Source organism: Mirounga angustirostris, unplaced genomic scaffold, assembly GCF_029215605.1.
Source record: "Mirounga angustirostris isolate CCGP_5_RB_7025 unplaced genomic scaffold, mMirAng1.0.hap1 SCAF_14, whole genome shotgun sequence".
Classification (NCBI taxonomy): Eukaryota; Metazoa; Chordata; class Mammalia; order Carnivora; family Phocidae; genus Mirounga; species Mirounga angustirostris.
This window is the reverse complement of record NW_026991722.1, coordinates 64,475,848-64,488,789: the sequence shown is the minus strand read 5'-3', so window position 1 is coordinate 64,488,789 and position 12,942 is coordinate 64,475,848. Positions and strand designations below refer to the sequence as shown.

Below are 12,942 nucleotides of genomic sequence, written 5' to 3'. Positions count from 1 at the left end.
AAGGTTAGGTATCCTGCCCTCGGTCACTCGGCTAACAAGTGGAGAAAGTGGGGATTCCAGAGCTTCACATGCATGCTGGCAGAGGTAAAGAAGACCTCTACAGTACAAGAGGCGGCACACACAGCCCTCAGGAAAATACTTAACTCTTGCACACTTCGACAAGTGTTTATATGCCTACAGCAAACTACATTCCTGTATTTCCTACAGGAAACTACAAGGGGCTGAGATCCAACATATCAGAGGGGATGACCCACTTTAAGCAGGATAAGCAGGGAAGGATCTGCAGTATTTGGTATTTAAGCAGACATCTAAAGAACAGGAAGAGAAACTGGTCATAAATGCAGTGGGGGGAAGTCTACCCATTGTTGAATACCCTAAATACTTCATAATAACTTGTTTAAAAAGAGAGAACCAAAAAAGAAAAAGAACTTAGAATGTTCAAGAAGCTGAAAGACCAAAGACCAGAGTTATTGGGCCTGCAATCCCAAGCACTGTTCTCTCTTGGTAGATATTCAAGAGCCAGGTGGAGACAGTAAACCAACTACCAGATGCTTCTCCTTTTGTTGAAACTCCCCAGTGCTTCACTATGCTTTCTTTACTCCCTCATCTATACAAATTACTTGGGTTCAAAACATTTCCCAAGATACCCTCCTTCAAACAACAGCATAAATATCAGAGGAAGTTAGAATTAACCCTGTGAACACAACAAATCAAGGCACCAAGAATCATGACTTTCAAAGTGAACCCTGGAGAGAAAACAGACAAATCTGAGAACTGAGAACACCACATCATGTCAGGCAGACAACCTCTGAAACTGCTTCTCCCAGCAGGGGTAGCAGAAGGGCTCCCCAAAGATGTCCATGCCCTAATCCCAGGAACCTGGGCACATGCTATGTTTATATGGCAGAAGGGACTTTCCAGATGAAATAAAAGTTATAGACTTTAAGATAAGAACATCATCCTGGATTATCTGAGTGGACCCAATCTAACCTGAGTCTTTACTAGAGAATTTTCTTGGCTGAAGTAAAAAAGATGCAGCCGAAGAACCCACCCCTGATGGAGGGGGCCACATAAAGTATGACCCGAATGCAGACCTCCTCTAGGAACAAAGACTGACCACTGGCTGACAAATAGTAAGGTACAAGAACACCTCAGTCCTACAACTGCATGGACTGAATTTGGCCAACCGCCTGAATGGGCTTGAAAGCAAATTCTACCACAGAGCCTCTAGGAAGAAATGCACACCTAACCAACATCTTGATTTCAGTCCTGTAGGATCCTAAGCAGAAGACTCAGCTGAGTCCACCTAGACCTTGCACCTACAGAAACTGCCAGGTAATAAATGTGTTGTTTTAAGCCACTACATTTGTGGTCATTTGTTATGGCAGCAAGAGAAAAACGAATACACAAGCAGCAATCTGGCAAATAAAGGAAAGAATCCAGCTTGCCTAGAAGCAGAAGGAAATTGAATTATGAAGTATCCAGTCAGTCCTTGACACCCAGAGACTCTTCAATTGCCCCCCTGCCCTCTGACTCTCCCCCACCCTCCCCAATTTCCTCTGATGGCAACTCATCTTTCTGGTTCTTTGGTCTCCCAAAACCCAAAGAAGAATCTTTGCCCTGAGGGCTTTTCTTGCTGAGCCCTGAAGTGGGCCAACCCTCAAGATTTCCTCTATAGGGGCTCAGTTGGTTGGGCGTCTGCCTTCTGCTCAGGTCATGATCCCGGGGTCCTGGGATCCAGCCCTGTGTCAGGCTCTCTGCTCAGCGGGGAGCCTGCTTCTCCCTCTCCCTCTGCCTGCTTGTGCTCGTTCTCTCGCTCTCTCAAATAAATAAAATATTTAAAAAAAAAATTTCATCTCCAGACAACTCCAGGGGATCAACACCCCCCCCCAAAACCCAACACAATGTTCACTGGTTCTGCAATATCTGCAGAATTGTCCCCAGACTATTCCATAGCAGTGCCCAGAGCCACTAACTCTACAGACCCCACACCTTCCACTGTACTAAGAGGCTTCCCGGCCGGCATTCCGTCCCACTTCCTTCCTTCCATGCTGCTGCGCTCCACCCCCTGCATCCAGTTTAGTCATCAAGGACTGTCTATGCTTGCTCTCCCCTTTCTCTGGAATGGTCTTCCTCTTTCAGTTTCCACCACTGTCTAGTGCAGGCCTTTATAATCTCTTGCCGACTAGGTCATTCCACAACCATTTTATGGAGCAATGTGACAGGCAGTGATCTAGCAATAGGAACACAGGGATGAAAAATGACAGGTCCCCAAACTCCAAGAGTTCAAAACTCATAATGGCCTAACTGGCCTCTCTCCTCTGTTCTTGATCCATCTCCAAGGACTCCGGGAATCTTCCCAACTCTGGCATTTCACTACCTCAAAGCAGGCAACATGCCAAATACAAGCTCAACTCCTTAGCACAGCACTCCCACCACTAACATGTCAGCACCTGCTCACCCTCATTCCATTACCATCTCCTGAACCTCCTTTCTCCTCAATCCCCAGAACTCAGCCTATAGCAATGTCCTCCAATGCAGCGAGAGTTCACACTTCCCTACTACTCAGCTTGGAATGATGGCCTTTCACCCTCCTACTTGTCTTTTTAGGGCTCAATCTATTCGCCACCTACTCCAGAAAGCTCCTTCTGCCCTGCTCCAGCGAACTGTCAGTTTTTTCTAGGAGAAAGACTGTATTGTAACTGCTCCTTTATGGTAGCGCATTCCCTGGGGGCAGGGGCTGTCTCAGGCAAATTTGCGGCTAGCACAACATCAGTAAGCTCAGTAAAAGACTGTTAAATGAAACAAGCAGTGGGTGGTGAGGAGCTGGAGTTCCACTAGATGCAGCCTAGAGCGCACTGGCAGCCCCTGCATTGAGGGGTTCAGCAGCTGAAACTGTGGGGAAGAGGTATTAACCCCAGCTCTTCACTCCCTCCTCCCAACCGACGGTCGCTTCCTGACAGCCTCTTCCTGCCACCCTTCGCAAAATCCACACTGGGGCGGTACTGGGGGGCGGAGGCAGGATACCCGTGGATTCTCCATCCCCCACCGCCCACAGCCCCAAGTACCTAGCCTCCCAACCTCATCTTCCATCCACCCCCCTCCAATCTCTTTCTTTCACTCTGATGCGCTTTTCTTAAAGACGAATCACAAAACACCCAGATCTGCTGCTAAAGCCAACACGGGCTGCCCCTTTCCTTTTTCGAATTCAGTGTGATTCAAAGCAGGGGAAAGTCTGCAACCAAAGCACACAAATGACGAATGAGAAAGCTCAGGACGATGACTCATAAGCCAGGGCTCGCTGGTTTGCAGAGTTCGGCCCCGGGAAAGCTAATGAACAGTCAGTATCAGCCAAGAACGGAAGGGACAGCCGAGGGCTCAGCCGCGCCCTGGGACTCACGCGCGTCCCGGGAGCCTTCGCCCTCTCGGCGCCCCCAGGCCCTAGTGGGTCCGGCCGCCCTGGATCTCCCGCGAGTCTGACCCGGGCCTCGCCCTCCGAGCGGGAGGGCTGAGGGGGGAAGGTCCGGAGATTTCGCCCTCTAACCCGGCCCCTACTCACATTTGACTGACCAACTTCTGCCGGAAGGCGGCGCTCCGCCAGTCGGTCTCCTGCCCCGAAACGTCCATGCCGGTCCCTCCGCTCCCACCACCCGCGTCCCGCTGAGCCGCCGCCGCTGCCGCCGCCGCCTCTACCGCAGCGCCAGGCCCGAACCCGGAAGCCGTCGGAGGCGCCTCCGCCGCGCCGGAAGCCGAGCGGGAATTGTGGGAAATGGAGTCGCGCGCACGGGCCTGTGGGAAATGTAGTTTCCGGGACGCACGGGGAGACTTCTCGGCGGCCCCCCTCCCGCGTACCCCAAGCCCCTGGCTCTGCTCCCAGCGCGGATGTCGCGCGGGACGGGGACTCCAGATGCTCCGGGCTGACCAGAACGGGTGTGGGAGAGCCATGGCTGCATAGTACTCCTGATATACTGCCCACAGCTGACCCACGCTGGCCACCCCAATTTCGTGTGACCCTACTGTGTGCTGGCCTCACCAACTCCGCGAGATCTGCACCCTTCGGCCAAGCTGCTAGCGATCTACAGCGGATGCCATGGAGAGGTTGTTTATTTATCAACTATTTCTCAGCACCTACTGTGGGCAGGGTACAGTGTCAACATGATCCAGGCTCTGCTTTCCTGCCACTACCTTACAGTGCCACATCCAAAGTGTGACCAGATAGACTTTCCTCACTGCTTTTCTCTGTTAGACTTTTGGAATCTCAGATCCCACTGTATTTTGTAGGGGGTGGTGATATAAGGAGCCTAAGCCACATTTATTAAATTCTGGACGTGGGCAATCTTGCTTGGCCCAACAGCCATGTCCTGTCTGAACATAGTTCAGGTCCTTGTTGGAGGCCAATGGCACACAAACTTGTTGGGTGGAGGCAAGAGAGCTGGAGGTGGAATGCAAGGGGGTGGGGGAGCCTGAGAATAATTTTAGGAGGATAAGAGTTCTGCAAGATGGAATCTATGTGGCCCTTGTCTGCACCTCCGGGGTTTGGGATGGGGGGTAGGTGGCAAAAATCCTAAGTCCAAATGGTCCACAAGTGCCAAGTGGGCAATCACTAACATGGGCCTAAGAGAGTGTGAACTGGCACCTACTGATGCCTGTTAAGTGCCAGGCCCAGGCTAGGCTGTGTACACCCCTTGTCTCTGTGTCTCAGGCAGGAGCTTGGCGTGGGGTGAGGTGGAGCACAGGGAGAGAGAATGTGAGCAGGTTCCCCAGAGGGGCCCCTCTTGTCCACAGGGTTTCAGGTCTTGTGTTGATAGGAGAGCTTTTCACATCTTCAAACTTTTTTGTTCATTCTCCTAAAAATAATTTTAAAAAATTAAAATAATTTTTAAAAACTCTGTATTTAGGATGATCAACTTGTTCTAGTTTCCCTAGGACTCTTGGGTTTTAGCTCTGGAAGTCCTGCATCCCCGCAACCCCCTGGAATCCCAGGCCAACTGGCATGATTGATCACCCTATCTATATCCCTCTTGCACATTAAAAAAAAAAAAGGAGCTATAATTCACCTTTTTACAGTATACAATTCACTGTTTCTTAGTATTATTCACATATCATAAGATTGTACAATCATCACCACTCTCTTGCACATTTTTTAAAAGATTTTTTATTTATTTGACAGAGAGAGCACAAGCCGGGGGAGCGGCAGGCAGACGGAGAGGGAGAAGCAGGCTCCCTGCTCAGCAGGGAGCCCAATGAGGGGGCTGGATCCTAGGACCTTGGGATCATGACCTGAGCCAAAGGCAGCCGCTTAACTGACTGACCCACCCAGGTGGCCCCTCTCTTGCACATTTTAAACTTTTTTTTTTTAAGTGGGCTTCACACCCAACATAGGGCTTGAACTCATGACCACGAGAGCAAGAGTCATATGCTCTACTGACTGAGCCAGCTTGCCCATTTTTAGGTTGACATCTAAATACTTTTCTAAATACCTTTCCAGTGCTGTGACTGCAGTGTATCCTATATTATATATGGGTTTCAAATGCATTTTGTTATTTAGATTCAGATTACTCCACAGCCAAGCAGCTTAAAACGACATAATCAACATTTTTTATCTTTCACAGTTTTTATGGGTCAGGAATTCAGAGGAGGTTTAGCCAGGTCATGGCTCAGTGTCTCCTGAGGTTCCAGGCAGATGTGGGACTTCAGAAGGCTATGGCCTGGCCGAGACTGGAGGATCTGCCTCCAGTGCAGCTCATGCTTGGCTGGCAAATCTGTACTGGCTTTGACAGCCATCTCAGTTCCATGGAGGCCTCTCCTTAGGGCTGCTTGCATGTCTTCATGACATGCAAGTCATGCAGACTGAGCAAGACTGAAGCTGCAACACCTTTTATGACCTGGCCTTGAAAACCACAGGCTTTTTCTTCCGCCCCATTCTATCCCTTAGAAGGCACAGTCACTAAGTCCAGCCCACATTCAAGGGGAGGAGGATTGGGCTTTACCTTTTGAAGGGAGGAGAGTCAAAGAATTTGCAGATATATTTTGAAAACACTGTATGCTCCAAATTAGCTGTTCTGATTTACTTTCTCATCAGCAATGTATGTACATTCCCACCCTCACCAACCAACACTGGATCTCATCTTATTTATATTTGCCGTGTGGATGTTGACAAAGGCTCGCTCCTTGACCAAACTTTAGTCGGGCTCCTCTGAGCCCTCTTCTTAACTAGGCCTCAACGTTGGCCTGTCTAACTCAGTCTTAACAAAGAATTCTACTAAATCAGTTCAGGGAGCATTCCCCCACCTTTGATATCTAGTCAGGTTCTTCATCCCCCAGCTCTGATAAGCCCGTTAGGACAGTTTAGCAAGAATCCTCCTTCCCTGATGTCTATTGTTAGTAGGCTCTTTAGCTATAAATCCCCAATATGTCTTTGTTGTATTCAGGGTTCAGCCTGATCTCTCTCCCTATTGACATACCCCTGTTGCAATAGTCTTCCTGAAGTCTTCCTTCCTGTTTTTACAGGTCTCAGAATGATTTTTCCTTTAACAATGTATGAAAATGTGGTGTATTTTTTGCATTTCCAGATGATTAATGAGATTGAACTTGACTTCCTTTGTTTATATCCACTGGGACTTCTTTTTCTGTGAGTTTCTAGTAAATATCTTTTACCAGGTATTTAGTTGGTTGACTATTGGTTTTTAGAAGTTCTTTATATATTCTGGATAATAATTTTTTGTCTGTTATATATGTTGTAAAAATATTCACTGATATATTGTATCATTTGCTTTTTTTTACTTTCACTGATGTTGATGATTCTCTCAGGTATTAAATGATTTGTTTATTCTCTTTTGAGTATTATCTATTCGTGTACATTTCCACCTATCGGAATTGTTTTGTATGAATTTTTTAAAAGGTTTTGTTTATTTATTTGAGAGAGAGAGAAAGAACACAAGCAGGGAGGAGGGGCACAGGGAGAGGGAGAAGCAGACTTCCTACTGAGCAGGGAAGCCTGATGCGGGACTCGATTCCAGGCCCCCAAGATCATGACCTGAGCCGAAGGCAGATGCTTAACCAGCTGAGCCACCCAGGCACCCCTTGTGTGAATTTTTTATATACTATTTGCCACTTGCTCTCGAGTTGTTTTTTTTTTTTTTTTTAAAGATTTTATTTATTTATTTGACAGAGTGACACAGCGAGAGAGGGAACACAAGCAGGGGGAGTGGGAGAGGGAGAAGCAGGCTTCCTGCTGAGCAGGGAACCCGATGTGGGGCTCGATCCAAGGACCCTGGGATCATGACCTGAGCTGAAGGCAGACGCTTAATGACTGAGCCACCCAGGCGCCCCTGCTCTCGAGTTTGTTGCAAACATTTCCTCAATTTTTTTTTTTTTTTAGGATGTCTGTGATCAAATTGTGTAGCAGACAAGTGTGTTTGGCTTTTCCTTTGAAATATCTTCCATTGGGTTGAAGCTTGGAAAGTCTTCCATTATCTCTATCAGTTCTTTAACCAGTCTCTCAGCTTCTTATTTCTCTCCAATCCCCTCCACTTTTATTTACTTAGAACCTATTGAGTGGTAGCTCTGTTCTAGGTTCTGGAAATATAGCCCTAAAGGAGCGGACAGAAGTTTGTACGCTCAGGGAAGGCAAGATCTCCTAGACAGCAAACACATCCATGGGAGGACACCAGATGATCCTGCACACCATACCTTCTGGGGCCTCCTCTTATCTTGCCACTCTCCTCCTCTAGAATTTTCCAGTGGGAAAGCTGCTGACTTGATCTGGGTATATTTTGAGATGATGCTACCTCTAGCTCTGAACACTGGGGAATGTCCTGTCCTCTCAGTCCTGGCCAGCACCCCACCTTGCTCCTGCCCTTATCCCCTTCACTCATCCTCATCCTCTTCACCCTCCAGCTCCTTTCAATACCCTGAAGGTGCTTTCTTCAGTCTCTCCTCTTAAGCTGTGGTCCCATCTGTCCTCATCTCAGAGGCCAGACCTGGCAGTCTTCCTGGCCTTGCCTCCTTTCATACCTCAGGCACTGCAGGCTGGCTCTGCCACTCCAAGGAAAGGCCTCCCTGTAGCAGATCCAGGGGCTTTGCCTCCTCTCCCCTCTGGAGCCACCCTCACATCTAGCGCCATTGGACCTTTGAGATTACTCCTCCCCTGTCTCGTCTATGGGTTCCTGCTCTCTGGGTGTCCCCTGGAACACCAGTGCACCTTGTGCTCTGTCCTCAACTCACTCTCCTTTTCCTTATACTTGTTCTGGTTCAGTGCATCACCTCTGGCTAAAGTGTATGATATGTCCACGACTTTACCTCAAGCCTAAAAGGTCCTTAGCTGGACAACTGCAGTCTCTTTACCCTGCCTGGGGCCAAAGTGAGCCTTGTCTTCCCCCAAACTTTCTCTTCCTCCAATCTCCTTGTGACGAGGGTAACCTCATTGTTCCCCACCATCTCTTGGGCTCACTCTTCTTCACCCATCACTCATGTGTAGTGGGGAACTTGCCTCCTTCCCAGGTTTCCAGCCAGCACCTCCCTGTCCCCACTCCGTCCCCACCTGAGGCTATAGCTTCACTGCTGTCCCCATACTCAGCCTCCTCCCACCCTCTAGTCCAGTCTGCAACCCATCTTGGCATCTGCCAGGCCTGGCGGAAGGCTGCCCTCAGGGCCACATCCACCTGTACGTCCAGAGGTAGGGTCTACTTTCCAGTGTTCTCTTCAGACTCAGAAACTTCTGGTGGCCTCCGGACTACTCACTTTGCAGGATCTCATCTCCATGCCTTTACTGACACTCCCCTTCCTGGAATGCTTTTCCCATTCCCCAAAAGTTCTCACCTGTTATGTAGCTAGGGGGTTACCTCCTCCAGAGTCTTCCCAGAAGCCCATTCCCGCTGGGAACCCCTGGTCCTGGAGTCTGGTCCTACTCTCCTGGCCCTTGTCTGGACTCTGGAATCAGCCAGGACAGTGCTTCTGTTTCATTTACTTTCTTCCTCATTCCCGTACACCTTTTTAAACCATGAGCCATCCCTAGCCACATCCTTCCCCCACACTTCATAACGCCTCTTAATAAACAACAGTGTAGGATATCCCGACTTTATCAAGAGGCTCTGCTGGCTGGAACCTCCGGCTGGACACGGCAATTACAAATGAGCCTCGGAGGACAAGATCCTCTTGCAGGTGAGGCTAGAAAAATGAATACCAAGAGCTTCCTGGCGGACTGCTGGGTCCAGCCCTTTGGGCTGGGAATTGGATTTACTTCAGAATCTCAGTAAACGGGGTAACACCTGTTCACACAGGCAGTTTATCTCTTCTCCCCAACATCCAGCAGAGGGCAGGCGATCAGCAGAAGCACTGTGAACTAATGGGACCGCGAGGGAGGGAGGGAATGAGCGAGAGGGAATGAAATGAGGGAATGAGTAAAAGACGTAATGAGGAGTAAAGGAATAAAGGAGAAAAGGGAGAAAATGAGTGAGCGAAGGAACGAAAAAGTGAGAGAATGAAAGAGAGAGGAAACGAGAGAAGGACGGAGAAAATAGATTTACAGGGCGCGACCCTTCCCAAAAGGCCCTGCTTCATTTATTCACTTATTCATTCGTTCAGCCCCGCCCGGTGCCAGGAGCTACGCTAGGTGTAGAGAGGCACGGTCACCCAGGCAGCTCGAGCTCTGCTCCGCTAAGCTAAGACCAGAGCTACGCCCGCGGAAAAGCTGCCTCGGGCGGCGCCCCTCCTCCCGCCAGAGCTCGGCGCCCCTCCCCCAGCACCCCAGCGAGACGTCCCCCGGCCTCCGTCTACACCGGGCTGGCGCCTGCGCGGCGCGGTCACATGACTCGCCGAGGCCCGCCCCCCTCCCCCCGCGGCCGGCCGCCCGCCCCGCCCCCGCCTCTGGCGAGTGCGGCCTCAGCTTGCGGCGGCACCAGGTGAGCTGCCAGGCGCGGGCCCGGTGGGCCGGGTGGCAGCGAGCGCGGGTGGCGGGCGGCCGGCGGCAGCGGGGCCCGGGCGAGCAGCCCTGGGGGGCGCGGGGACGCAGGGGCGGGCGCGGGCCGGAGGCGCGGGAGTGGAGGCCTGAGGCGAGTCCCGCGGCCTGACGTGGCGGGGGCGCGGCGGGGGCGCGGCGGGGGCGCGGCTGGGCGGGGAGCTGGCGCTAGCGGAGACCCGGACCTCCACACCGCTGCGGGATCCGCCGGCCTCCTAGCCCTTGGGCTGGCCTGTCGCCCGCGGCGGCTCTGAGCGCGGCCTTCCCGGCCGCGACCCTCGGTACTGTGCGCGGGCGGGTCCTGCAACAGGCGGGTGGGGCGGGGCCGGACTGCCACCACCTGGTGTGACCTTGGACCTCGGCCTGCAAGCCTCAGTTTACTCAGCAGGCTCACCGGGGCCGGGGGTCGGGGGCCCGCGGGCTGCAGCCGAGGAAGTCCAGCCTCGCCAGCTCGCGCGGTTTCCAAAAAGAAGCCGGGGATCGCGCTGTCATTGCAAAATCTCCGGGTCCTGGGTCCCGAAGCGTTGGCCGCGGGTTCTGACTACTTCCAATCTTGCGCGGGCCGGAGTCGATGGGTCGTCATCGCCTTATGCCTGGGGACCTTTTCGCGCCAGGCCTCCCTGAGGCCGGGCCTGGCTGCAGGTTTGGTGCACCAAGATGCCCCAACTCAGCTTTCTGGAAGACTCATTCCAGAGCGCATCCGAGTTGGCACTCCTATGATGGCTCCCCATTCTGGAGATTAGTACCTACTCCCTCCTCTCCTCTTCCCAACTGTCCCTTATCCCTTTGTTGCAGACCTTGCTTCATGCTGCCAAGGATTGGGGTTCATTGAAGGCAGACAATGTTTTGGGGCGCTTCAGAGGACTGAGGGGTGCCTGCTCAGTAAATGGTGTTGAGTTGAAAATTCTTCAAAAATACTTTTGACGCTGACATCCATGAGTTCATAAAAAATCATTTTACGTCCTTCAGTTTGTACCTACTTGGGACATAAATCTTCCTTCCTGCTCCCCTCAAAAGCTTTGAACAAACAGCACAGAGTCGAGGGGCCTTGCTTGTGATGAGTCGAATCAGAGATGTTACGGAGCTGGAAGGAACTTAATCTAGGGAAAGACTTCATGATAGAGTAATCCCTGTAAAATGAATAGGAGAAAGAAGGTGCCACCAAGTGAGCTTCCAAGAACATTCATGGGAAAGAATCACAAAAGAAGTGTTGCATTTGACTTAATTTTTTATTTTTTGAAATTTTGTTAATTACCAAAACGTAGTTGCACTGTGAAATGCTGTTTTTCATCTAAGTCAACAAAGAGTAAAAAGAAACGCTATTGGTGGGCTAGATGGTGGTTGGAACCAGGTTCTCATACTTTGCTGGTGGGAGAATCAATTAGTATAACCTCTATGGAGGGCAATTTGGCAATATGCATTCAAATGACAAATAAACATTAAAATTTGAATGATCCAGCAGTTATGTATCTAGATTTTTTCCTCAGATAACTGCTGCATATGTGGCATATCAAAATGATTTTCAATGTGTAACTTTGCAAAAGCAAACAATTGGAGGAAACCTAGATGTCTCTCTGAAAAGGGTTGGTTAAATAACATGCGGTTATCCATACAATGGACTGTGGGAGGGATATTAAGTTTTCATATGCAGAAGTTAATGAAGGGGGGAAACGGTGTAGATTTCCAGATTTGCCTTTGAATCTGTAGATGTCCCCTACTAGGGAAGGTAGAATTGTAGTTTTCTTCTGGGAGAGGATCTGGTTGGGGCATAAGTGGGAGGAAAATTTAAGTTTCATAACATACCTTTCTGTGCCTTTTGAATTTGAATGTGAACATATTAAAAAATAAGTTTGAGAATTTAGTTTTTAAATATTTCATACTAACAGAAAAGTTACTACCTCTCCCTATCAGATCCTAATGTTTTGTCTTCTTTGTTTTTTTTGTTTGTTTGTTTGTTTTAAAGAAATAAAACATTCCCTTTTTCCTTCCTGGAGAAAATCATGATCCTGAATTCCTTTAATGTGCCTATGTATGTTCTACTGTAACGCCTATCTACAAGCAAAATTGGACGGTATTTTGTTGTGTGATTTCAAACTTTTTGTATTATGTGTATTCTGCAGTGTGCTTTTTTTTCCTTTGCGTGGCTTTGAGATTTCTCCACGTTGATGACTATAGCTTGAGTTCTAGTTTGCCCATTTTAACTGTTGTCTAGTATTCTGTTGGCTCACTGTGTTGCAGCATCCATTCCTCTGAGGATGGACATACTGGTCGTGGCCAATGCTTGCTTTATGAACAAGGCTGTGTTGTGTGGTCTTGAATGTGTTGCACTCTGAGCTATGCTCCTACAGAGCAGGGAATTGGTTTGTTTTCTTCACACTGCCCTCAGCACCTAGCTTAGTTCCTTAAATTGTGCTTGGTAAATGTGCTTTGCTTGCCCAAGGAGGCAGTCTTCTACTGTATTCTGTACTCCGTAGTAAGTGTAGCTGCCATGGATCCCTTCTCAAAGGGGCAGAGAAGTTCTGACGTGGGGTTGATGTCTGTTGGAGCAGTCAGTCCCCGCTGCCACCCTTAGGGAAGGAGGCCTTCTTGACTCCCTGGTGGTCACGGTACTGAGGAGGAAGCTTAGACTTGGAGATAATGAGCTAAGTGCTCAGAGTCACGTGGTTACAAGTGGTACCAACAGTCATGGAGTTTTGCAATGTGGGTGAGATAAAGCCCTAGCTGGTGGGTAGATAGAACAGCTTCAGTGATGGAGCATGCCTGTTTTGTTCTTGATACAGTGACAGAGGGAGAAGAGATCGAACTAGACCTTGACCAATATGGGGTTATAAAGAGACAGGTCTAGGTGGGAGTCTGATGGTGTTTAGAGGATGACAGGTGTCCCTTTTGATCTAAGGGCTAGTGACAGGGTATATGGGAAAGGAGCATTTTGAGCCAGATCATGGGGAGACCTAAGCAGAAGGTAGTAGGGAGCCAGTGCTTGA

At 49.7% G+C, this 12,942-nt stretch overlaps 2 protein-coding genes across 6 annotated transcripts in view; one reads left to right on the top strand and one right to left on the bottom strand.

The window, feature by feature from the left end:
- MED15 (mediator complex subunit 15) overlaps positions 1 to 3,738 on the bottom strand; it is a 63,457-nt gene extending 59,719 nt beyond the window's left edge. The window contains exon 1 of one of the 3 annotated variants that reach the window (XM_064578041.1): positions 3,560 to 3,738. In XM_064578041.1, the coding sequence (XP_064434111.1) occupies positions 3,560 to 3,627 (68 nt within the window). In that variant the 5' untranslated portion in view covers positions 3,628 to 3,738. The remainder of the gene's footprint in view (positions 1 to 3,559) is intronic. The other 2 variants (XM_064578040.1, XM_045887167.3) reach the window with 2 other exon arrangements.
- A 228-nt stretch (positions 3,739 to 3,966) lies between these two features.
- The window catches only part of KLHL22 (kelch like family member 22), a 44,442-nt gene continuing 35,466 nt past the window's right edge, over positions 3,967 to 12,942 (top strand). Inside the window, exons 1-2 of one of the 3 annotated variants that reach the window (XM_045887163.3) lie at positions 9,818 to 9,902; positions 11,922 to 12,029. The gene's annotated coding sequence lies outside the window, so the exon portion shown is untranslated. Of the gene's footprint in view, positions 4,099 to 9,807; positions 9,903 to 11,921; positions 12,030 to 12,942 lie in introns of those variants that run through there. The other 2 variants (XM_064578043.1, XM_045887164.3) reach the window with 2 other exon arrangements.